Source organism: Ictalurus punctatus, chromosome 5 (assembly GCF_001660625.3).
Source record: "Ictalurus punctatus breed USDA103 chromosome 5, Coco_2.0, whole genome shotgun sequence".
NCBI classification, from domain to species: Eukaryota; Metazoa; Chordata; class Actinopteri; order Siluriformes; family Ictaluridae; genus Ictalurus; species Ictalurus punctatus.
The window spans coordinates 31477178-31503182 of record NC_030420.2 but is presented as its reverse complement, the minus strand read 5'-3'; the positions used below and the strand labels follow the sequence as shown (position 1 = coordinate 31503182).

Below are 26005 nucleotides of genomic sequence, written 5' to 3'. Positions count from 1 at the left end.
GCTCCACCATTTCAACACATTTTTTTAAATCCAGTTTATTATACGGCTTAGATTAGTCTATATAGAGCGTCTGCCATACGAGTCCCTGTGAAGTCCCTGTGTTACTCTAGAAAAACAAACATATTAGAACGAGCGCATTGATATAAACGTATTTGTTTGAATTAGAGATGGAAATAGGTTTTTGCACTATGACAATTTTATTGCCTCGACACGATATGATACTGCTACAACATCCAGTGGCGTTTACTATCTATAGTATCAACTAATACAACAAAAGAGAGATAGCGAATGAAATATGTCGTTTATATTTCATTTACACAATACTGTACTTTCATTTTAAAAGAGCGATTTATTTCTGCCAAAGCAGGATTTCAGTCCACATTTTAACAGCCAAGCTTTTGTTTGAAATGGGAATTATTCCTGGCCAGGCAGGGGCTTCTTCTGCCCTGTCTGGGGATTCACATCATTGTACTGCAGGGGTCTGCAGCTGGATACAAACTGCAAACAGTTACGTTTATCTAATGTTTACTTAAAAACTGGCGTACGTTGGGTTTTTTTTTTTTTTTTTTTTTAAGAGCGAGCCACTCCTTTAAGACGACGAGTGTAGAAGAAAAACTACATCCTGACGCATCTATACCAGGTGCTTCAGTAACACAAATGCATAAAGCGCATTGAGAAGAAACATAATATAATCACTGTACAGTAAATGTAGATTACAGAGCAATCTAACTTAAAGTGCACAAAGTTAACGCAATTCAATATATAGATCCTTAAGCATGCATTTAGCTTTTATTGAATAATCTGAACTGCAGCTTCCAGACTGATGAACTGGATGTTCAGATAACCATCAGGACGATCGTTCGCTGAGTCAGATGTGTTAGAAGTAGAAACATAAACATGGCGGCTAGACTGGGATTAAACGTTATCCAACGTAAATTCGTCAAAGAATATTAAAGCTGCTTTAACAATAAATTCTGCAGGTTTGCGAGAGAGGTTGGAGTGGAAAGCTGTGGTCGTTTTAATCGTATTTTGATTTCTCCTGTCCATCGTATCAATTAACAAAAGAATTGATGGAATTAAACTAAAAGCTGTAGAGATGTCAGAATGTTAGAGATAGTTAAGGTCTTTAAATTGACATATTAATGCGTCAATGAAATTTGCAGGGTGTCGTTTTTCTCCGTAAACACACATTCTGGTGCTTTTTCAATCCTCCCTTCTACTCCAGCAACCTCTTACCCAGTTTTCATCTTGATAAAACTTCCACAACGGCAAAACTGTAGAACGTTGGCTGAAGTCTGTGGTCTGTGGTACTTCACGGAGTCTCTTGGTGTCCATGGTGGCCACGGCAATGCTGTTTTGTCTGATAAGAAGGGGGTCCGAAACATTTTGCTGCCAGGGACCCCTTTAACTTTGAAAAGAAAATAATAATAATAATAATAATAATAATAATAATAATAATAATAATAATAATAAAATTCATATAGAATAAATTAGACTTATTTGATATAACATTCAAATATTAGGCTCATTATTTAAATAAGTATATTGATATTTTGGCGAACCTTCCGCTCACAGAACACATATTTATATTTTATATATATAATAACTTTGCTAATGATGGCTTATGATTTCCAACACTACAACAAAACGTAAAAAAATAAAAAAATAAAAAAATAAATAATTTTTTAAAAAAAATCACAGGCCCCAATTTGAGAACCTGGTCTTATAGTATCTATAATATTATACACAACTTGCTTAATAGTGGATGTGCATTGATTGTGCAACCGCAATCAGATGTTATTCCACGAATTTCGCATGAATTTCAGTAAATATGGGAAATTATTCAATTTGTCATAACAAACACCAAGTCTCAAGTTTAACCTTAGTTCATGTGATTTATGTAAATTGTTACGAATTTGCAAGTGTCATACTATTAGAGGTAGGATTTAGAGCGATTATCAATGATCAGAGTCTCTGATTTGAACTTATTTACCGGTTAGCTGTTTAGAAAGAGTGTACAGAACACCTCAGATAAATGACTGCCACACGATAGCAAACTGCTGAAGCAAGAAACCACTCATTATCTCTTCTTGAATGCTTTGATGTCATGTCAGTTCTGAGATATCTGACTCTCCCAAGGGACAGCCCTTGATTTAAACGCCTTGAGTAATTTTAATGGAGTTCATTTAGAGAGGTAAGTACAGCTTAATATCAAGCTTAATATAGCTTTAAATGTTTCAAAAGAACAAGAAAACGACACTTTTCAGAATTTTGAAAAATGTCAACTCTAGGTCACTGTTTAACTGTAGGCAAATGTGTGACGTTAATTAAAAGGTCAGATTTTCCTCGAGTCTTATCTCTTCCACTGAAGCGCGTGTCCATACGGCATTCCAGCGGGATTGATCTAAGGTCGGGTTTTACGCAAACTTGTGGAGTACATTCCAGTTCGAGTGCACGCTGTCGTTAAAGCACGTTTCAATTTGTAATGAAAATCTGTATACCTGTATGAAAATGACTCGGTATTGACGCATTCGAGTGCGCTCTCAGACCTTTGGACACTACTGTATCAATCACGCATGAAGGAAAACTTCTTCCGGGACCTTCAAGTCCTCGACGCGAATCTAGACCGGGGGAGTGAAAGAAATGTTTTAGACAAGCAGAAGGTAAATGTTGTTTACTGTTGTGTATCTGTTACATACGGCAAACAAATAATACAGTAACACAGTACTATAAAAGTAGACACAAACTATACTTTTTGTTTTCACTGTCAGGAAGGCAAGGACTTAGCTTGGCAAATGGTGAGGAACCACTGACACCTAGGCTGTAGGACTGTTTGGTTAAAATAATATACCTTTTAGATACATAGTACTACCAATCCCTTTTATTTCAATCTAAATCAGAACAATGGAAAATAAAACAGCAACTTCGGACAACGGTAAAAAATACATATCATACAAAAACAAAAACAAAAACAAACAAAAAAGTTAATGGGCGTCCTGCCTGGAAACATACTTTATAAAGTGCAGGTCTTAAATTCATCGTCACATCAGTCATGGTTGAACTTTTCTTTTCCTTTCAGAAAATGCAAAATGGTGCTTGGAAGATACCGTTTGAGGCAGGAGTATGCATGTATAAATATAGATATTTTATATATATATATATATATATATATATATATATATATATATATATATATATATATATATATATATATATATATATATATAAATAAAATGACTAATAACTTGCCACGTTAAAACATTGAAATGGAGAACAATTCCCGACAAATACACTTCATCCGACAGGAGACACATTCAACATAGCAGGGATTAAAAAAAAAAAAATAATAATAATAATAATAATAATAATAATAATAATAATAATAATACCAGTATCTTATTACCTTCTACACAGTCAATATTGCCCAGGTAACATTTGTCCTAATTTATTCCAAATGTGGTATTTCCTGTACGAAAAAAATAAAACAAGACAAACATATCCTCAGTCTCTATAAATCCTCAACACAGCCAAAGCACTGAATACCAACAAGAGGCAAAACACAGGACTCAGAATAAAAATACAACTACCGTATAAAGTTCTATTACTGAAACTTCAAGGCACAAGACTATGTTAAATAGACCATGAATGTTCTACCGATGAAGACTTGAAGCTGAATGTGTGGTTTTATCTGACCTTCATTCTCCTTCCTTGTATTATCTCAAGTGCTATAATTGAATTTGTATTTCAGGCATTCCTTTATAATTCAGCTTTAACCTTTGTTTTTTGTTGTTTTTTTTTTGTTGTTGTTTTTTTTTCGTCAAATATATAACATCGTACACAATCTAAAGACACAAGAAATGGAAAAATAAAATAAAATAATTATAATAATAATAATAATAATAAAAAAAATAAAAAGCAAATAACGATCTACTAAATATAACTATTGCTCTTAAGGTAAAATAGTCTACTCCTAACATTGGGTTCTTTTTTTTTTTAAAAAATAGAAAAAGTAAAACACTAAAATCCACAAATAATAATTTAGTTGGAATAGGTTTGCCATGGTATCGGGGACATCTTAAGGAGGAACAGCTTTAGGAGCCCATGCGTAACCGTCATCTCAGATCTGAGAAACTGGAATTGGAAAGAAAGAAAAAAAACAAACAAACAAAAAAAAAATTTAATTTAAAAAACAACAACCGAAGAACGTAAAAACTATTCCTGTCCAACTTAACTGATTTTTTTTTTCGTTTTTGATTCCTTTGTTGTTGTTGTTTTTTTTTGTCCTTTTTGTTTTTAAACTGAAGTGCACAAACATACAAGTGACCTTGTAGTTTCGCTGTGTGTATGTGTGTGCGTGTGTGTGTGTGTGTGTGTGTGTGTGTGTACAGCCGTGTTCAGGGTTTTGGGTGAGAATCCTGCGCTCAGACTTTTTGGCCGGCTCTCGGAGAGGAGTGTTCCAGAGAAAAAAACGCATAAAACAAACAAACAAACAAACAAACAAACAAAAAACATCATTACGAAGAATAGTAAAGGTCAAGCAGTGTACTAACTTCTAATGGCAATCATGCATATTGATACATGTTCACGTACATAGCGTGTAGATTTTGGCTACAGGGACACGAGGACATTCCATAGCATATTTGTTTGCCAGAGGCACAGAACAGATATAATAAAGGTCATTTCATGTTTTCTTATAGGACTCCCGTTGTTGTTGGTGGTGGTATTGGTGGTGATGTTTTTTTTGTTTTTTTGTTTTTTTTGACAGTGGGCATTATTGAGTGCTACAAAAAGCATAAATCACCATGGAAGTGAAAGGTTACATGGATACGTTTTATCTATGGACACGACATGGCCACATGATGAAACATAACAAATGGCACAGCGAAGATTAATGGAGATCCTGCTTTAAAAAAAAAAAAAGAAAGAAAGTAAAAAAAAGAAAAGACCAATCAGCCCATCTTGATTTAACGTCTTGTTTTGCTCAATTGGGATAAAAGCGTCTTTTTTTAATGATTTTTTTTTAATCAAAGGCCACCTTGGTCAGATTCCCGAAATAAAGGCACTGCCCATTCTGTGGCAGACCGCTGCTGTTTTTCTCTCTCACAGCGCTGTCGCTAATATTTACACGTTAATTTAATATTAACACCGCTGCCATTCAGATGATGCTGTTTTCGTTGCTCGTTTATTTGTTTATTTTTTTATTATTTGATCTCACGCCAGTTTGTCTTGATACATTTCATGTGTACGCGTTTCAGGTTGTGCTTGCTTACTCAACTCTGTAATCCTTGAGCCTCCCCTCTCAGATTAGTCAGACCAGGGACGACGACGACATCGACGTCTACCGCATGTAGGTCAGGTGCGTCATAGTCCTCTGGTTAAGATCTCTGCTCCAGCAGGTCACACGCATCGAACATTCTTGCTCTTTTTAGTTTGTGTCGGGGCTTTTTTTTTTTTTCTGGCCGCGATGAGCGCTCGATACGCGTGATCTGCTCGAACAGAGCAAGCTAGTGGGATCTGAAGATGCTTGAGACCTGGATGATCGGACCTCAGGCAGGTAACCATATGAACGTCTTCGAATCGTTCTCTCTCTTTTTTTTTTTTGAGATAATTTCATAGCCCTTTTCTCTAGAGCGCAAGTGCTCTAGTTTCTCCGTGTCCTCTTCCCCACTGGCTAGGGTCGAGGTGGAGAGGAGGCTAAAGGACGAGGTCTGTCAAGCACCACATCTGTACACTGACCTTCGATGAAAGGGGGGAAAAAAATAATAAATAAATAAATAAAAGTAGATATAGTACTATTCTATAGAATAGTATAAACTTTATAAAAAAAAATAATAATAATAAAAAAAATTTAGAATAATTAAAAAAAAAAAAAATCAATCTCTGGTGATTGTTAAAATCTAAATCGATCAGAAAGGGAAGTTTTCTAACATCGTAACACTCGCTATCCTAAAGCACACTTCATAAAAATGACTAGTGAGTAGCTCTAGCATGCCTTTTTTTTTGTTGTTTTTTTTGGTAAATATTTATTTATTTATTTTTAAACACTACGATGTGGTTCCAAAAACAAAACAAACAAACAAACAAAAAAAAAAACAATCTATGAATTTTGTAGATTTAACGTTAAAGAAGAAATGAACGTTGAGCTCTCTCTGATTCGAGCTTCATCGGCAGGGAAAGTATCAGTAAGGACGTAGAAACCGAAGCGCACGCTTCCCTGAAACCAACAGTCCAATAACCATTGGTCCTTCTCACTCAGAACGCTTCCTTTAGAAGGAAGGGGAAAAAAAGAAAAAAAAAAAGTAAGGGATGTCCAAGTTATTACCGATTAAACGTTTCCGCTACCATAAAAGCACTGCTTCGTACGAGAGGAGTTGAAGACTCCTCGTAATGGCCTCCACTTGTACATCATTGGCCATTAGTATTACACATTTAGATAGAATAGAAAACAGAAAAGAGATTAGCCTGAGGTCAGGCATCGTCTCCGTACGTCGCTGTAGACGTATTTCTGTGAATCATCGAAGAATCGAATGCCTCGCTACAGTCACACTCATCATCACCTTTATGCGTGCTGTCTTGTGTCAGTACCTCATGACTTCAAAGGAGAGGGCAATTTCAAAAAAAAAAAAAAAAAAAAAAAAAAGGGCGCTGAAAGGAATGAAATGAGGAAGGATATACCTCACATCCGCTGCGAGTCTGCAAACGTTCTAAACGAAGATAAAACGGACGTGAAACAGAAATGCGTGACTTCATGTGTGAATGTGAAAAGTTGGGGGAGGCCCTGCTATCTCGACTAAATCTTCCAACTGCGACGTAAAAACCGTACTCGATGGATGATGATCGATCGTAACGGCTTTACTCTCAACAAAAACACCAAAATCTGCTGGACGTTTAATACGATCTAATTCATGTCCTACGCTCGTTCTTTTAAAGCCGTTTATTCGGCTCCGTCCAAGATGGCGGCCGTGTCAAATCCGGACATTTATTTCATCACCGCGATGACGTTTTAAAATGTAAACAAAGGCGAAAACAGGGATTCTGATCACGTCTTTGTTTTTTTTGTTTTTTGTTTTCCCCTCCACGGAACTCTAAATAATCCAGAAAGTCTCGCGTTTTGGACGGAGGCAGTGTGAAAAGAAAAAATAAAAAAAATAAAAAAAATACAAACGTCCTGTGTGAACTGTCGCAGCTGTCGTGTGAGAGGAAGTCTAGTAAATATAGCACAAGCGCGCGCATCGTGTCTTCTGTTCGCGTCGACTTCCCTGTTTGCTCTCCGTCACCATGACAAGGAAGGAGGGAGGGAGGGGGGGCGGGGGGGAATGAATGGCTACACTTCCAAACATACACTGTAGGCTCTGATGTGTTCAGGAGACACAAGGCCACTGTTTTCAATTTCACTTTATAGAAAGAAAAGGGAAAAAAAAAAAATGAAAAGCTAGAACGATAAATGCGGGGGGGGGGGGGGGGGGGGGGTATGGGGGAAGAGGAAGAAAACGTGTTCGAACACACTGCATTGGAATTTCATTTCTATATTTTTTTGTTCTCCTTTCACACGTTTATTTCGACTGTGCTTTCGATGTTCATTCATGAATCCGTCTGCGCTCAACCCCCTCCCCCCACGCATAGAAAAATAAAGTATAACAGTGAAAACCTTTCCTACTATATTACTATATTAGTCTGCTATCCTGCACCGCTGAAACAGATGGCGAGGTTAATCACATTACTCAGCGTTCAAACATTCCTCTCCACGTCTCTACGTTTTTTTTAAATGCAAGAACGAGAGAAAGACATTCAGGACCAGCCATCGCAAAGCATGATTGGTGTCCGAAAACAAACGAAAATAAATAAATAAACCTAGGACCCATCCTCTTCCCGTCCCATGAACTGGGAAATCTCTCAGGATTTGATTAGCCTTTCTTGTTTAGAACATGATTGACAGGGTACAAGTGATGATCCCCCTCCTCGCCCCCATGAATTTCCTTATATGAGCTTTTATTAAGAAATGTCACTCTTCATGCAGTTATATAGAACCAGACTGCCTTCTTCTAATAGTCACTTCTATAATATGAAGGGGAAATAACAAAAATGAAGATGATGTAAAATCGAGCCTTATTTCGTCTGGTTTTGGCAGGGAAGGATTAGTTGTAAATCGGCTTCCCCGTGAAGCGTTACTCGTGCACCCATTGTCCGCTATCTCAGTGTTTTGCTATTTCCTAGAAGCTCTAACGGAGCACTAACACCTGGTTCCTATGATTTCTATATTAATATAAACGATAAAAATGAAACTGGGCGAACGAAAAGAAATCTGAGAGTTCATTCAGAGGCGGTATGCCAGCGACTGTATCGTCGCTCTGCATCCAACTCACAACACTCGACACAACAGCTGCCTTTTGTAAGTACATTTACATTTTTGTGGATTTTTTTTCTCCATTATTTCTTGTTTTAAAAAAAACAAAACAGAATAAAATAAAACAAACAAACAAACAACAAAAAAAAAAAACAACTCCTCCCCCTGTGAGTGCCTCTATTCCTGCGTGAGAACACAGCCGTTGCTGCTGATTGGTCAGTCACTCTGAATGTCAGTCACGTCCTTCAGCTCACGCGTTCGCTCACAGGCGTCCTGGACTCGACCGTTTCTTCTCGACTCGGCCTGGGAACGGCGGAAGGAGGAACAATGTCTCTCAGTTCCTTTCCATCCCCCGTCACAGTGCCATGCTGCTGCTGCTGCTGTTGTTGTTGTTGTTGTTGTTGTTGGGTTCGCAACTCCGTCGCTGCCATCTTGCCTGAAGTGTCTCTAACCGTGTGACTGTCGGTTCGGGCCTCCTCCCTGCAGGCTAGCGGCTCCTGTCTCGACCTGGAAGTGCTCAAGTCCTGGGGCTCGTTCTCCACTGGGGGTCCTCCGTGCATGGAGTGGCCGAGGGAAAGCTGGTGAGCCTGCGGAGTGAATATGGACGGCTCCATCAGGGGCAGGTGGTGTTGGTGATGGTGGTGATGATGGTGATGGTGGAGGTGTTTCAGTTGTTGCTCACGCTGATCTCTCTTTTTGTGGAGCTTCGGTCCACTGCTGCTGCCGTTACCAGAATCCACTGCTTCCTTATGCTTCCGGCTCGAGTGCTTGTGAAGCTTCTGTCCCGTTTCTGACTCCGCTCCAGCAGAGGGTGCCGTTTGACTCACGGGCCGCTTTGCTACGCTGCTCGGTGCCTCGGGTGTAGTCGTAGCAGACCCTTCTGCCTCCTCCATAGTCTCCCGTGTCTTGCGCTTCTTGATGGGAAGCGCCTTCTCTTGCACAGGCTTGGCTGCCAACTCCTTTTGCGCCTTCTTCTTGGCCTCCGATGTCGCGATAGCTGCAGCAGCGTAAGCTGCACTCGAGCCTGTCCCTCCTGCCGCAGACTGAGACGCAGCCGCCGGCTTCCGACCGCGTTTCTTTGGCACGCTCGCCTGCTCTTTTTCCGCTTTCCTCTTGCGTCCTGGGCGCTGTTTGACGACGGGAACTTGCCCCGAGGGTGATCCTGCCTCCGCTTTCGGAGCCACAAAGGGCATCTTGACGAGGAGTTTGCCCGGACTCTTTTCTACCACGCGTTTCACTGCTACACCCTCTGTGGCCTGCCGTATTTTGCCACTGCCCTTCGGCCGGCCCCTCCCTCGGCCAGTCGGCTTGGGCACTTTGGGCTTCTTCGGCGGTCTCTTCTCCCTGCGTGACGGGCTCCCGCGCCCCGTGACCGTAAAGTCAAAGTCATTTGGGTCTGTGGTGGTGTCACCCACCTTTTGGAAGTACGCCATGAGCTCCACTTTGGAACGGAAGGCTTTCCCTTCTGGGCTGGAAAAATAAACAAAAAAAGGTTTGCTACACATTTTAAGTCAGATGACAAACACACGAATGTAGACAGAAAGAAAAAAAAGAAAAGAAAAAAAAAAAAAACACTGAGCTAATCATCCTTGCTCGCTCACACTCTCCAAAGTCAAGCACTTTCTTTCATGCTGTTACAGATATAGAATGTAGAAATGGTGTAGGAACAGGGAAGCACTGGTCCATGCTGACTCACAAACTCTCACGGGACGTGTATTGTTCAGCTGCCCATCATGTCAAACTGGCCAGTCGAACAATTCACACCACTTCACATTCACACCACTGAATTATTCATCTCGTAACTCGATCGGATCACAGCTCTAGATTAAAACATACATCTCCCAGGCAATCGAACAACACAAGACTCCTCTTGTTTTTGTTGTTGTTGTTGTTGTTGTTTTTTCAGGTAACTCAGCGTTATATTGAATTAGGCGCTGCGACGTAGAGCTATGAGCACTATAGTGCACGGAGTCGCCCAGGCTGTTTGTCTCAGCACGCCACAGCCCAGGCAAGCCTCATCTCACCCATATCACAACATTACACTTCCACTCCATCTATTTTACCTCCTCCAGAAGGACATTTCTAGTTTAAGAAAAAAGGAAGAAAAAAAAAATAAAGAAAGAAGTAAAGTCGGTGGATGACGAATATCATCAGCGATCTTTGTTAACCGAGTTAACCGAATATGTACGCACGTCCGCCCTTTCAAAACCACTATTTAATGCCGTCGTCGTTTTTGTACCGCGTTAATAAAACCTGACGTCGGTTTGCGATGCCGCGATATTCCGTTATGACTACAGTCTTACCTGGACCTGTTCTGATCGAGCAACATTTTCACTAGTTAGTGGCGATAATCGTCTTGATAATTGCAGTGTAATCGATTACTAGGACAGCCCTACTCACTTGATCAGGTAGACGTCGAATTTGCCAGCCGATCGTCCCGACTTGCGCTGTTTGAGTTTGCGCGTCCAGCCCTGAGGCAGCGAGGGGTCATCGTACAAAGGCCCGCGGTCCCGAATGATGGATCGCCGCTGCTTGGCCGAGGAAGAAGCTTCCGGAGCGCCGAGGGCCGCTGCGGGCTCAGGGGCCGAGGGCTCGGATTGGCCGGCCTCCGCTCGCTCTCCGTCGCCCCCCTCCGTACCGGCGGGCTCGACCCTCTCCGCATCCTGTTCCTGCTCTTTTTTGCTTTTCTTCTGTTTTTGACTTGCTTCTTTAGAACCCTCCTGGTCCTCCCCCTTTCCGTCACCTCTGCACACAACACAACACGACACCACAGCAAAGACGCGGAAGTTAGACACACGTCGAAATCAACCGATTTTAAAAATCACGCGTATCTACAGTATGCGGCGGTTACGACTTCGGATACTTTTGTATAAACGTGTATTTGTTCGCGCCACATAATACACGACCAGCACCGTAAGCAAGAAAATCTGGCGAGGTGCCGCAGAAGCCCAAAGCAGAAAAAGAATCGGAGTCCAGGAAAAAGAAAAAAAAAACAGACAGAAAAAATGTATTAACAATCTGTGGAAAGTTAACACAATGACGACTTTCCAGTTATCAAAACCAGAGGCAGGGACGCCGCGTTTAGTTGCAATCGGGCGAAGAAGTACAGGGAAATCACCAGCCGCGTCGTTCAACCTCGCTCGAGTGGAGTGTAAAGATTCCACTGTTGCGCGAGGGCGAGTTTACTGAACCTTCTGATAAGTGAAAGTGCTGGTGGAATCTCCCTCCAGGTCACTGCTGGCCCTTTTCTGCCCGTTTTAGTTTAAATTTGTTTTGTGCTTGGGGAAGGGAGTGGGGAAAAAAAAAGAGCACAAATGAGTTATAAATGAGTTAAAAACGCAGAATATGAGCAAATATGTGGATTACACCTCTTGTTTTCCCTCCAATTCTTTTAATCACAATCAGCAATCTGTACAAAAGGCTTAGCCTAAGATCATTTTAAATCCTTTTCAGCCGAGGCGCTGTTAAGTTCGCCGTTCTGGTTGGTCCGTAGTTCATTTTCTAGAACGATCGCTTTGTGAGAGTCAGAGTTACAGCTGTTAAGACATTTATAATACACTGTGGTTTGTAGTTTCTCTGTAACGAGTGTGACAAGCTGCGGGGTTTTTTTTCCGTCTTGTTACCTGAGAGAGAGAGCGAGAGAGAGAGAGAGAGAGAGAAAGAAAAAGAAAAAAAGAAAAGAGCGAGATGAGAAGGTGAGGGAACGGCTGTTTATAGCTTCTATCCCATAAGTTCCACGACGCTAAATGTTACCATAGCCAAATTAAAGAAAAAATGCGGGCTTTTCTTTCATTAATTAAATATAAGCGTTTGCAACGTGCTGTGGTGTAAAAGGAATAAAACACTTGCTGATACTGGAAACGCACTCAACTTCACCTCGGCTCAAATCGGAGCGCCTTGGCTCAAATCTGCGGAAAATCGGTGTCCGTTTTGAAAAAATTGCGATCTACTCCGACTATTGTGGCGTTCGCGTTGATTTTGCATTCGTTTCTGCGATCTCAAAAGTTGCGAAATGCTGGACGAGACTGATGAAACTGTTTGTCGCTCACTGATCGTGTTGTTAGATGCAGAAAGCTTGAGGAGTAAATCTCTTCTGGCATAAAGCTAAACGGCTGAGCCGTGATGCCAGACGGAGAACTCCACGGCGAACTGAATATTAATCGTTTATTAATGAAGCACATGGCAACCGTGATGGTGAGCAGGATAACAACCTTAGAGGCTCGGATGTCTTCCTACTTGGCACAACTGAGGCTAACTCTCCTCGAAAAGAAAAGCCCGCTCAGGCCCATAATACTCCTGCAATAATCTCATGGCCTGTTCACTCAGTCTGGTTTTGCTCCTACGATCCAAAAAAAAAAAAAAGCTCTAGACTAGTCAAAAAAAAACCTTTTTTTGTAAAGAATTTAAATCAACACAAGCTATGAGACATGTACTAAAATCAAATCTTCTCATGTTCCTGTTCACTGATTCAGTGTTTGGCTTCGTTATACAACGTCGCTTTAATAATGAAGGAGTAAAACCAACGACAAGGTTGTGTGATGAAACACAGTCGCTGTTGAGTGTTTTATTCCTTTTATACCACATCAATTTACCAATGAACTTTTTGTTAACGGAAGAATGAGATCATACTTAACAGCTTGTAGTTATGTTTTCGGTTGGTTCTTGTTATCATTTACGTTATAGCAGTTATGAACAGTCATTCCCTCAGGAGTTGCTCTCTCTCTCCCTCCTTCTTTCTCTCTCTCTCTCTCTCTAAATTAATAAGACAAAAAAAAAGCAGTCTCGTTAATAAGAAACTGAACACAAACTCCTTTTGTCCAGAAAACAAAGTTACAGCTTTACCTCTAACTGTTACAAAGCGCTCACACTGGAGACTCCTTCCAAAAGCGTTGAATAAACGTCTCCTTATAGAAAGCTGTTTATTATCAGTTTTTGATTAGGTGGAGCATTCCAGTAGGGGTGGGAGATATGACAAAAATATCATATGATTGCTGAAACTCATTTCTACGAAACAGCTACGAAAAACAGATTCTACGATATAGATGACTTGGTTCACGAGGTGAAACCATAACAGTACCGTTTAAATAATCATTCATTTGTTTAGTATTAATAAACAAACCTTTGGGGGTATGTCGTAAAAGCCGGGTCGATGTGATGATACTGATATTGTAGGAGTGTAATGATGTGCCGCAATGCAAAAATGTGACCATGTGAGATTCACACTGCGGGAATTGGCGCTCTGTTAATTATGCTTCTGATGCAGTTGCACTGTTTGAACACTAGAGGTCCCAATCTGCGCAACCCACAGAGTTAAAACATACAGCACGCATGCTGGTCACATGATCGCATTCTTTCATGGAGCGCCTGCGAGACCGGCACTTGCGAAGTCCGGATTGCGATAACCGACATTCATTACACGTTATACGGTTTCACGACCACGTTATAACGGTTAAACTTACTGCACTCTTCAGTAGCTTTCAAACGTCATCACAAGCCAGACAAAAACGGGCATTTTAGCCGACTTTGGAGCTTTATTTCTACTACGGAGCTCGTTCTGTTTCAGCCGATCGCTTTCAACGGGTCACTTTGTTTATTCAATGTACATTTTTGGGAGGGTTTATAAATGAATTTATTCATTACTAAAAGATATGGTGAACCTGTAACACATGTTGTTTACAATATGGAACATCTGTTTGTGGAATTGTTTTGATTCGTTTAGTTTTGTACAAACAAAATGTTTTTTGTTTAAATCAAATTTTGTTCGAAATATACTGAGAATCGGATCGAATCGAAATCTGCAACGCCAGTATCGTGACTCGAATGGAATCGTGACCGGATTGTATAGTTACACTGTGAGAAGGTATGTTACAACATGCTTTTGTTCTTTATCACTAACGAACAAGGGTCTGATTATCTTCCCCTTCGTTTCTTGTTAAATATTTATGTTTTTAAACTTTTTTTTTTTAATAATAGCGCATCATGAAAATGTCTTCAAGTGTGAAAGTATGAGGAAGTTGTGCTTTATCTACAGATAAAGGAACGTTTGTCTGTGATCTGAAGCGAAAGCATGAAAAGTAAACATGGGAAAGCACCTGAACTGAGCAGCACGACGTGAAACGTTTCCTATCAGACACGCTTTTAGAACCTGAAACGTTTGGTCGTGATCAAATTTGAACAGATAAATACTACACGCTACGGCCGACGTGACCGGCCGTGCGATCAGAGAACAGCGAGTACTATGCAAATCAAAGCGAAGGCTCAAAAAGTACTCAGTGTACCATTAAGCGAGGTTTTTTTTTTTTTTTACACGTTTAGGGTGTCGTATGCATACTTCGAATCAGACTGAAATCGATACTTCTGCTCGCTGCTTTGGTTTCACGCTGCGGATAATGAAACAAACTAAAAAGTGATCCGATAATTAGAAATAACTCGGTCAGAAAGTTGCATCTGGTGTTCCTTTTCCGCTATTGTTGTTCGTTGGATCAAATCTCCAGAATGCACGGCACTTCCACAGCGCTACGTCTCCGTGCTTCGGCACAGTTTAGCAGCTTGCCTACACGATAAATGAATAAATAAATAAATAAACCTTGCTCACAACCCATAAAACACGTGGTCGTGGCATGTTTCTGCAGTCCGTACTGGATCGCGTGGAGTATTTTTGTGATTGCTGCGGCCGAAAATCCTCGATTTTGCGGTGAAATTGTTTCACGCACTCTTTCGTGGTCACGTCTGTCGGTACGCGTGTTCGACGCACGTGAATCGAAGGGCGCTTTGGATGAACGTGCGTAGCGACGACGTCACGTGACGTGTCTTCGTCCCGAATCCGCAAGAAAATCTGCGGTGATTTTGACAAAATTGCACGCTCCGCAAGGAATACCGGAGTTTGCTTGAATTCGTGTTAATTACTGCGATCGCAAAATCCACGGAGGGACTGATTGCTTAACTTGAGCGATGAATCACATCAGGATTCTATTTTTTTTTTTTTTTTAAAGCGTTTGTCTGAGGCAGCATTTGACTAGAGGTTATAACGGTAATTCCCAGGGGAAGGAGAAAAAAGAAAGAAGGAAAAAAACGCCCCTCAAATCAGAATTCCTACTCAGGGATAGTCCCCTCAACTCCCGAGTTCCTCAGAGTCCAGCAAGTGACGTCAAATCTCAATGGATGCTCACAGCATCAACAGTAGCACTTCTTACTTTTAAATGAGTTAGACTGTATATACACAAGTATTTATATTTAACTGTATTTTTTTTTCTGATTAATCATCATACAGGCAGTTTTTGCTTGTTAAATCTATAACCCTTTAATACAAAAAAAGAACAACATAAACGTAGCACTGCTAGCTGTTCATAGTGTACATAATACCACTGTTATTATTTTTTACTACTAGCATTCTTATTTTTCTATTCCTCTTGTATAGATTTTTTTCAATTCTACTCCTCTTTAACGTGTATTCTTTCCTATCTGTTTTTTCTGTAACTGAGCTGCTGTAAAGAAGGAATTTCCCCAGCGTGGGATCAATAAAGTTTATTGGGAAAGGGTTTACAAAAAGCTCCATTTTCGCTGGAAAAATCCGGCGTGCCGGTGCGGACGGAGGACCAGGACGTGGAGGTAGCGTAAGTTTTCTGACACGGGAAAGTCTTCGGGAGAGGAAAAAATGAGAACCGGACTGTAGATAGCGGAGAACGGGAACTAACTTACTTGTTTAGTGAAATGAAACTATAAAAAGTATGACGTGTCGTTCTTTAATTAATTTAAAAAAAATACATATATTATGCTCGTCGGCAAACTGCTGTGCTGTAAGAGGAATAAAACACTTCAGGGCATGCATTTATTGGAAAATAATCAACTTCCGGGTGGGAAGAGGGTGGGAACGCTGTAGATCAGGATTGCGTTTCCATCGTCCGATCCACTGGCGTAAAACCTGTCGCCATCACGCCTGTAAATGTGCTTAATAACTTTAGCAAAAGACGCTCGTGACCAGTCCAAAATGTTTTGTTCCTTACGTAAGCAACATGATGGAAAATGTTTTTCCCGACACTCTGGAGTAACGTTAGGTCGCGCTTTAATTTTCCTCGTCCGATCCACTGAAGCATTTTGCGTACAAGTCTAAACGCGTGCGATGTTCTTTAGAAGTTAGCAAAAAAAAAAAAGACAAGAAAAAGAAAAGAAATAAAAGCTGATGATAAAGAGATCCGTCCCGAATACATCAGAGCTCTGACGCTGTTATCGAATTAAGAGCACGGGATCAGTCTTTCCTCTCATCGACGTCGGTACGATTACACGACTTGCACGTTTAAGTGCAGGAGCTGTGAATGAAAAGTTAGTCCAGAGTGCAGGAAGAAACAGAGAAAGAGAGAGAGAGAGAGAGAGAAAGAGAGAGAGAGAGAGCAAGAAAGAGAGAGAGAGAGAGAGAGCAAGAACGAGAGAGAGAGAGATAGGGATAGAGAGAGATAGAGAGAGCTACAGATAATATGATAGAGAGAGAAAGCGAGATAGAGAGAGATAGATGGAGAGAGAGAGATTGATAGCGAGAGAGAGAGAGATTGATAGCGAGAGAGAGAACTAAAGTGAAACAGAGAACAGTGCAACATCTTTAAACTCTGCTGTTGTTGATGTGTTTGGTTTTGTATTGTACCGCAGAACCATCAACTTTAACCCATGTAAAAAAAAAATCATGTGTGTCCTTTCTGCCTCGTTTTAGTCACACTGCACATAAAGCAAACGTAGCCAGCCATTACGCTCAGGAAGGGAAGGGACGCAGCAGCACTCTGTGTGTGTGTGTGTGTGTGTGTGTGTGTGTGTGTGTGAGTGAGAGAGAGAGAGAGAGAGAGAGAGAGAGTGTGAGTGAGTGCATCACACACGGGTCACATCAGGTCAGTCTGACTGCACTCTCCTCCTCATGCTTCCTATTTTAATACTGTCCGAAAGAAAATCTCTCACACGCGTTCACATACGTGCGTTATGGGAGGTTTCGGAAATCCCAAATGTATTGCACTGACAAACAGGATGATTTCATCTGACATAGTTTGGGTAAATCCCCAGCAATGTCTCACTCACACACACGCGTTTCTAAAATGTTAGCTACGAACAGCAAGCAAAAATCTGTCTAATACGTCAAGTCTGTTTAACATCGTAGTGCTGTTACACACACTCATACACACACACACACACACACACACACACACACACACACACACCCTGGTCCCTGAAATGACTTCGTTCCGATTTCGCTTGTTGATGTATTTACTTTAGAAACAAGACGTCGGACCGACGGTGAAACGCTCGACTGATTTGCACGAGGGCCAAAAGCGTGTAAGGTTACGCCACACCCTAAAGTCTGAACAAACTCAAACGTAGCTTTTTTGCCAACTAGCTAACTATGAGAAACAGCCTGTGGGTGATTTTTACCGCCGTCTTCCCGTCCACGCCCGTCCGATCTAAATAGTACGATATCCTGAACGACGAGATGCCATGTGTTCGTGTGGGTTTTTTTGAGTCGTGCTGCAAGTTTGAGCCAAGGTCGAGAACGGTGACGGACAACCGCAGGAGACATGTGACGCGTTTGAGAATTACTACGAAATATTACGCTTCTTGATTTAAAAAAAAAAAAGGGAAGAAAAAAGGAAGAAAAAAAGGGGAACAGCACGTGGGAAAAGACAGCAAAAAAAACCTCACATTTGCTGTAGGGATGTAACGATACCACGCGATACGACACGATACAACACGAGGCTCTCGGTTCGATATTTCTCCTCGTCAAACAGCATCGCTGTTCAATCCAGGGCTAAAGAAATCGACTCGGCGATAAGGCAGTGAAGAACGCAGGGCTCGAAAACGCGCCTCATACACCAGACAGCCACGTGACTAACGTGACGCTACGTCCAAGTTAATCCGGAGAGATCTGAAAAACCGCATTTGCGGGGGTTTTTTTTTTTTTTTTTTTTTAATCGCTCGTCCACACTGCAACGTCCGGCTTAACGTCCCTATACTGCGCACACGTAAAAACCTACACAGCTTCGTCCCGCGTCATTTCCGTGAGGCGTCTATTTAAAAACGGGGTCTGAAGTGACAAACAACGCTGTCAAACTGGATATCAAGGACAACAGCACAGCATCACGACGTCATCCACCATCTTGTTGTTTTCTGTCGTACTGCGTGCGTCACACAACTAAAAACACGTCATTGCGTTTGAATATCTCCGTTTCCTCAATCCGCACTACGACACACACACAAAAAAAACGCCGTTTTCAAATTCACCCGCTTTTCAAAACGCTCCGTTTACGTCGGACAAAAAAACTAAACAAAAACGGCGTCTCGGCGTAGACAGAAGGCCAAAACGTCAAGAAAAAGACGCAAAAAGCGCTTTTCAGATTGACCCGGATTAACGTGGACATAGCCCGAGGCAGCATAAGAAAAGATCGGCGCTTTAGACACACCCGCCGCGGCGCGATTCACGCCTTTCGCCTCGTTACTCTACACCGTACGTAAAGTTTCCTTACACGCCGCTAAGACTCCGGACGTGTAAACGTTCCGCGCAAACGCCGAGTTTAAAGTCTTTTCGACTTTTATCACATCGAAACGGAAACCTATATCCAGGCAATGCTTATTTTGTGTGGCGCTGCGTCGAAAATGTATCGAAGTTCACATTCACTAGTTTGCTTCTAAGGTCGCGCAAGACACGCCCCCTTTTCTCCCCAGGGGCGGGACGTAAACATTCTAGAGACGATTTAATTGGACAGATGCAAGACGAGTACAGGATGAATCATCAAAAAAAAAAAAAAAAATATTTCCAAGAAGTGATGGAAGAATAAATCCGTGTCTCTAAAAGTATATATTTTTCCCCCTCCCTAAATATATCATCATATCGGTATCCAAAACATCTTTTTTTTTGTTTTGTTTTGAATTTCAGGGGCACTTGACAGACAAACAAGGACCACCTCAGAAACACATCTGAAATTGCTAGGAATATCAATATAGTGCTGTGCATTTCAGAAACCACACAAACTAACTTGCATGCATGTGCAAACTTGGACGTGCAGCTACATAAACAAACCAGCACCATACATGAGGATTAATATTACTGATCACCACACCACATGAGCTAAACAGGTTTTTGGGACAAAATGTAATTTTCCAGCATGCAGCTGTGCACTAGCCAGCTTCTTAGCCAGCTAACTTCTAACTGGCTGGTGTTTTGACAGCCATTAAAAATGAGCAGCACTTCTTTAAAAAAAAAAAAAAAAACACAAACAAACAAAAAAAAAAACGTGCAGAATTTAGGATGTAAACATGCTTTCAAATATCAGACAAGCGACGTAGTGCTGCACGTTAAATGTGATATTAGCTTAGCTAAGAGTTCAGAGTAACGTCAGAAAATGACACACACGCACACACATACATATACACACACTCACACACATACACACACTCACACACACACACCTCCTCCTAGTAGGTAGCTAGCTAGCTAGCTGGTTAGCAAGTAAGCTAAAAGTGTTCATCCATGATCTGGGAAAAGCAATGGGGGGAAATACAAGTGACGTTATTCCAAAGCTAACGCTAAAGCTAAAGCTAACGGACTTAGCAAGCTAACGTTTCTCACCACACACAATAATGGTTAGCTGCGATAAATACGCAATAGCGATTTGCGGCGGCCGCCCGTTTGAATTCGCCACAACATTACAACATGAAGATAGCCATTCACACTTACAGTCTCTCCTCTCCGCTCTCTGCGGCGGCCATTTTTTTTTATTTAAATAAATAAATTTCCAAAAAAATCACGCAACATCTTTGTGAGTACCCCCTCCTCCTCTCACCCTCTCTCTCCCCTCCTCTCCTCTACTACACCATAGACGCGGCCCCAGTTCTCGCGAGATTTCCGTCCGTTAAGCGCGTCTCAGATGCTCTCGCGAGAACCAGGGGAAGGTAATGATCATCAGAGAAGAATGTCTAGGCCTCGCGAGGGACACTGCGGTGCACGTCAGAATAAAACTGTTCGGCGCTCTTCTGTTTTTATTTCTTTATTTATTTCGTTCGTTGTGTTTTGTTTACCTACTGATTTACTTCCATTCGTGTTTCTCTCAAAACAAAGTCAGAAAGTTACACAGCGTGTGTTTCAATATTATGGTAGCCATATGGCAGTCCTTAATGATAGTCGTTAGTGATGTTTTCTTCTTCTTCACAGTGTTGATATCACAATTAAGAAAAGTCTTAAATCTAATGACAGACACATCACTGACTCAGTCTCACTGACTCATGCAAGTTGATAAACCTTTACGCGCCTTGTGTGTATTAAACCTTATTTGTTCGTATTCCTTTATATCTTCAGTAAGAGCTTTATCCTGGTCAGGGTCATGGTGGAATCCAGGAATACTGGGTGGGAGGTGGAAATACAGCCTGTATGGGATGATTGTCCTTCGCAGGAAACGTTCACACACACACACACACACACACACACACACACCACATTCCTACTGGCGTGTTTGTGGGAGGTGGGATGAAACCAGAGAATGAGGAGGAAACCCACAGAGACACAGGGAGAACATGCAAAACTCAAGTAAACCAGTAACCTGGAGCTGTAATAAGCAGCTGTATTTAAACAGGTACACCTTATGTCTTTGTAGAGAGCAAGGGAATAGTGAATACAAATTAAATACATGAAAAGTAGACCTATGTTAGATAAACTAAGGTTAGTTAGTTACAGTTACATTTCTATAGCACTTTTCTAGACACTCAAAGCGCTTTATATAGTATGGAGGTAGCGGGGGGGGGGGGGGGGGGGGGTGTCTCCTCAACCACCTGTAGTGTGAAGCATCCACCTAAATGATGCAACGGCAGCCATAATGCACCAGAACACCCACCACACACCAGGTGATGTGTGGTGTATTGGTGTTTAAGTAAGGGATAAAACACGACGGTGATTCTTTCCCTATTCATTCTGAAGAGTTTTATTCCACTTATTCCACAGTAATTTGACAAATGATTTAATTAATTTATTTTTATATCTGTAATCCACTTATAGTTCCATTTAATGTTGTGGAACGTCTGTGAAACAAGTTCGCTCGTGTTATCACGTACATTATAGCAGTCATAAACAGTTGTGGGGGACACGGTGACTTAGTTTACGTTGCACCTACGTGGGTGGGGGTTCGAATCCTGACTCTGTGTGTGTGGAGTTTGCATGTTCTCCCCATGGGGGTTTCCTCTAAGTACTCTGGTCTACCCCCGCCCGCCCCGCCCCCCAAAGACATGTGTTCAAGATTCAAGATTTTAATTGTCATATGCACAGCATTGTAGGCTGATTGGCATTTCCAAATTGTCTGTAGTGTGCGATTGTGCCCTGCGAACGGTTGGCATCTTGTCCAGGGTGTCCCCCGCCTTGTGCCCCGAGTTCCCTGGGATAGGCTCCAGGCTCCCCCATGACTCTGTGTAGGATAAGCTGTATGGAAAATGGATGGATAGATAAACAGTCATTCCCTGACCAGCCTCTCTTTTTTCTTTCTCATGAAATGAATAAACCGAGAAATCGGTTTACCGATAAACCGAGAAAAGAACTCCTTTGGACCGAAGACTTTCGCATGATGGAAAAGTTACAGCTTTACCTCTGAATGTTATAAAATGCTGACACTGGAGACTCCTTTTAAAAAATGCTTGATAAACGTCTACTGACAGAAAACTTCACCATATTAACATTTAAACAGTTTTAAAATCTGTTTATATATAGCATCCAACATACAAGTTCCTGTGTGTGTTGTTACTATATAGAAACCATAACGTATTAGAACAAGCGCATTAATATAAACCTGAGATTTGCCTTGTAGTCAGAAATACCGTCTGACTGCTATTATGGAATAGCAGGAAACTATGGAAAGCCAACAATACACACAAAAAGTCATAAATTGTACTAACATACATGTAAGTGAGGAGCAAATATCATTAAGGAGCATATCTGTCAATTTTTCCCATATGATATTTTGGGTGTTTTAGAAATCTATAATGAGTCAGTCTAAGATATTGACTGGAGGACAGAAAACATTAGAGAAGTCAATTTTGTAAAGAATTGTCCCAGACTACTTAAGTTCACCCTCGCTTTAAAACAACTCTCTGCTTGGTAAAGAACTGGTCAAATCCATTTCACAGATATAGCCACAGAATCTAGGGCGATTTCCTGGACATAGAGGACTTCTGTGATAAATGCTGAAATCTGTAATGTTTCTGCACTTCAAGTTGCCAATAAGGAAACAGGAAGAAAGCGGTATATCGGGTTCATAGTGATCTAGATCAAACTGGCCAATGCTCCATTCAGATACAATTGAATTATTTACAGTGAAAATATCCAGCACCTTAGAATCTTTACGTTCTGATAAGAAAATGTTTTAATAAAAGTCATTCCAATTAGCATGTTTTATTCCCATGTTAGATGGTACTTCTACATATTTTTTTTTATCTGTAGAAGTAAACTGTTTTTACTTAAATGTGAATTATTGTATGTAGTGTAGTGTCTAAACACCCCCAGCATATTTCCTCCAGATTTTACATGGACGGTGGCTTATTATAAGCTAAATGATTGTAATGAGTACCTTTTACTTACCTTTTTTTTTTTACATTTACAATCGTTAATTTACAAATCCTCTGGTCCAACAAAGCAATCGTTTAATTTTCCATGTTGCTATTTGTATTCCCTTAAGCTGCATCAGAAATAGCCTACTCACTATTTGTACAATCCACTCCTCGCTTCCCATTCAATGACTCTAATATCTCCCTCAGGCCCATTACACGATTTTATGTTTACCTTCACACACACATTTGCAATACATTCTTCTTGACTTGATGTCATCATTTTAATTGTTTATAGTTACATTTTAATGATGTCGAACATCCCCGAAACGAAGTAGTTCCTATTATCACTTATGTTATAGCCGCTATTAAGAGTCATTCTCTCACCAGGAATTACCTCTTTTATTCAAAGGTAACAGAGCAAAACAACATAGCATGTCATGTTACAGAGAAAGTGCAAAACATAAATTCTTGAGGTTACGAAGTTACAGCAGCAGTGACACTGGAGACTCCTTTAACAAATGTTAAATAACCGTTTCACTATATCCACGATGATCCGATTTTCCCCCTTTTTTAAATAACAGCAATTTTTTAAAAATTATTCCTGAATTATTATTATCCTAAAATAAATGTGAAGCATCCAGAATACAAGTTCCCATGTACTATAGAAACAATAACATATTAGAATGAGCACATAGATATAAACATTAATCAGCACCTTCCGACCAATCAGATTCGAAGATTCATCAGTGCTGTGGTATAAATTCATTTATGACATGCATGAATATACCCAAGCATTTTTTTTTTAAATTGGAAAATATCATCATTGCCACTAAGTACTTCATGCTTACATCACCTATTGTATTGATTGTACTGTATGTAAATCTCACTTCCATTTCCATCTGAGCCTAAATTATTGGACAGAGGTTCCCCAAAGCATCATATTTCATTGATCAAGCGTAAACCGATACACAGCTTGTATCGTCTGAATGCCACAATGCTTATAGGAAAAAGAATCAGCCCACAGGATCATTTACTCCATTTCATTATTGTTTTAGACTTCCTCTGACGGCTGATGCACCCACATCACACAACTGGTGCGCTTTAGAACCAAGAGAAAGTTGTACAACGGAGCCTTATTTTTCACAATGTTTCCAAATAATTTGCCTTGTACACGCAATTCCCTCTGAACGATCGGTCATACCTAGACAGGGCCATTTGCTAGACAAATAAGTAACAAATAATACATGACAGTGTGTGCTGTTGTAGAAAAGTAATTGACAAAACACAAAGCAGAGTTAGTGTTACAACCAAGAAGTCGATTCATTTATTATTATAGAAGCACGTCTGCAAGTTTTTTATACTGATTATACCCCAGCAATTTGCAAATGACTACAATTTTTGTATGTATTAATTAAAGGAAGACATGGCATACTTTTTATCCATTTATAGTTACATTTAATTTTTGTAAATGTACATACATAATGTACATCCATACATCATTTTTGTATGTATTCATTAAAGGAAGACACAGCATAATTTTTATCCATTTATTGTTACATTTCATTTTGTACAACGTCCACGAGACAAGTTAGTTCCCTTATCATTTACGTTATAGCAGCTATACGGTACACAGTCATTCCCTCACCAGCCTCTCTTTTTACTTAATAAGCCAAAAAAAACATATTTTATCATGTCACTGACAATCTGCAAACCACAAAGACCTCTATCCTCAAGACTTTCCTGTGTCTGAATACTGACTCTGTAAACTATAGAAGCCTGTTTTCACCATGGAGAAAAAAATTAAAAAGGTAACTGCGACTTTACATCTCGCAATTCTGACTTTTTCTCTCACAACTGCGAGTTCATATCGCACAATTTTCACTTTATTTCTCACAATTACGAGTTTACTTTTCACAATTCTGTTTTTTTTTTCCCCTTGGAATTTAGACCTAATAGAAATGTGACTAACTTCAGTAACGAGCGCGCACTAGCGTCCGGTTTTCCTTGTCTCGGCTAGCCGATGTGCTGTTTTCATATAGCCTATATTTATAGAGAATGTTTGATGCTTTGTCGGTGCATGTTTTGTAGCTAACTAAATGTCAAGTAGATGCCTAAATTGTAAGAAAAGAGTCAGAATTATAAGATGTTAACTCACAATTACGAGATATTCAGTTAGAATTACGAGATTTAGACTCGCAAATTCTGAGGGAAAAAAAACTCTGGTTGTTAAGATTTTAACTTGCAATTGTGGGGAAATTAATTAGCTGTTAACTTTTTTATTATTATTTTCTCCGTGGCAGAAACAGGCTTCGATAGTAAACTCCTCCCATAAAAGTAAAATAAACGTCTCCTTACAAAAAACTTCACCATATCAATGATTATACATTTTTCATTTCTAAATAACATGGTTTTTCTTTTTAATCTGTTTATTATTAGCCTTATATTATGTGGAACTACAGCTAGAATTACAGCTGGAAGTACTATCAGAGTTGCTGTTATAAGAAATTGATCAACACCTTCTAACCAATCAGATTTGACAATTCAACAGCGCTGTGGTATATTATGCTAAGAAATAAATGCACCTATTATAATAATAGTTTAGTTATTATTACCATGTTTGCTGTGCTCGCCTCTGCTTTCTGACATTTATTTTATATAAAGATATAACCTTAAGACGCTGTACTATACGTGCAATTAAATATTACATCAATATTTTAAGTACGTCAATATTTTGATCGTGGTTTTAATGATGGTTTCCAGTGCAATATATAAATTTACATTTCTGACTAGTACAGACTTCAATTTTCTAATAACAATATTCAAAACTCTGCACAGACAGAAACTTGAACTCAGGATCAAATCTAGGATCAAATCTGGGTCAAATCTGACCCAATGCTTCAATGTCCCACATGCAACACATGTCTTATTTTTGAACAAGCAAGCTCAAAATTAACTACCAAAAAATAAAAGAAATAAAATCTTGAAACTTAATTTTTTTTTTTCAGAGTTAGTAGTTTTAAGACACGTCATGTTCAGATTATAAGTGCTGCATTTCTTAGTATTTAGCCTTAAACTGAATATTTTGTTGGGAATAAAGTGTTGATG

General features: G+C 40.2%; 2 protein-coding genes across 2 annotated transcripts in view; one reads left to right on the top strand and one right to left on the bottom strand.

Annotated features, from left to right (window-relative positions):
• Positions 1 to 1720: 1720 nt before the first annotated feature.
• Positions 1721 to 26005, top strand: part of LOC108265824 (uncharacterized) — a 34407-nt gene continuing 10122 nt past the window's right edge. Inside the window, exon 1 of the mRNA XM_017468564.3 lies at positions 1721 to 2663. The gene's annotated coding sequence lies outside the window, so the exon portion shown is untranslated. The remainder of the gene's footprint in view (positions 2664 to 26005) is intronic.
• Positions 2660 to 20247, bottom strand: mecp2 (methyl CpG binding protein 2). Its single transcript, XM_017468556.3, has 3 exons — positions 20052 to 20247; positions 10745 to 11089; positions 2660 to 9814 (listed from the first exon to the last, which is right to left on the bottom strand). The coding sequence occupies exons 1-3, from the start codon at positions 20081 to 20083 to the stop codon at positions 8590 to 8592; spliced, it is 1602 nt and encodes a 533-aa protein (XP_017324045.1). The 5' UTR covers positions 20084 to 20247; the 3' UTR covers positions 2660 to 8589.

What these genes read in the sequence shown, in the direction of transcription:
- mecp2 (XM_017468556.3), bottom strand. Translation starts at nt 20,083, where the DNA reads ATGGCCGCCGCAGAGAGCGGAGAGGAGAGACT. An exon ending in GAGAGCGGAGAGGAGAGACT is followed by an intron (nt 11,090 to 20,051) that starts GTAAGTGTGAAT and finishes TGTTGTGTGCAG; the next exon opens with AGGTGACGGAAAGGGGGAGG. An exon ending in TTCGACGTCTACCTGATCAA is followed by an intron (nt 9,815 to 10,744) that starts GTGAGTAGGGCT and finishes TTATTTTTCCAG; the next exon opens with CCCAGAAGGGAAAGCCTTCC.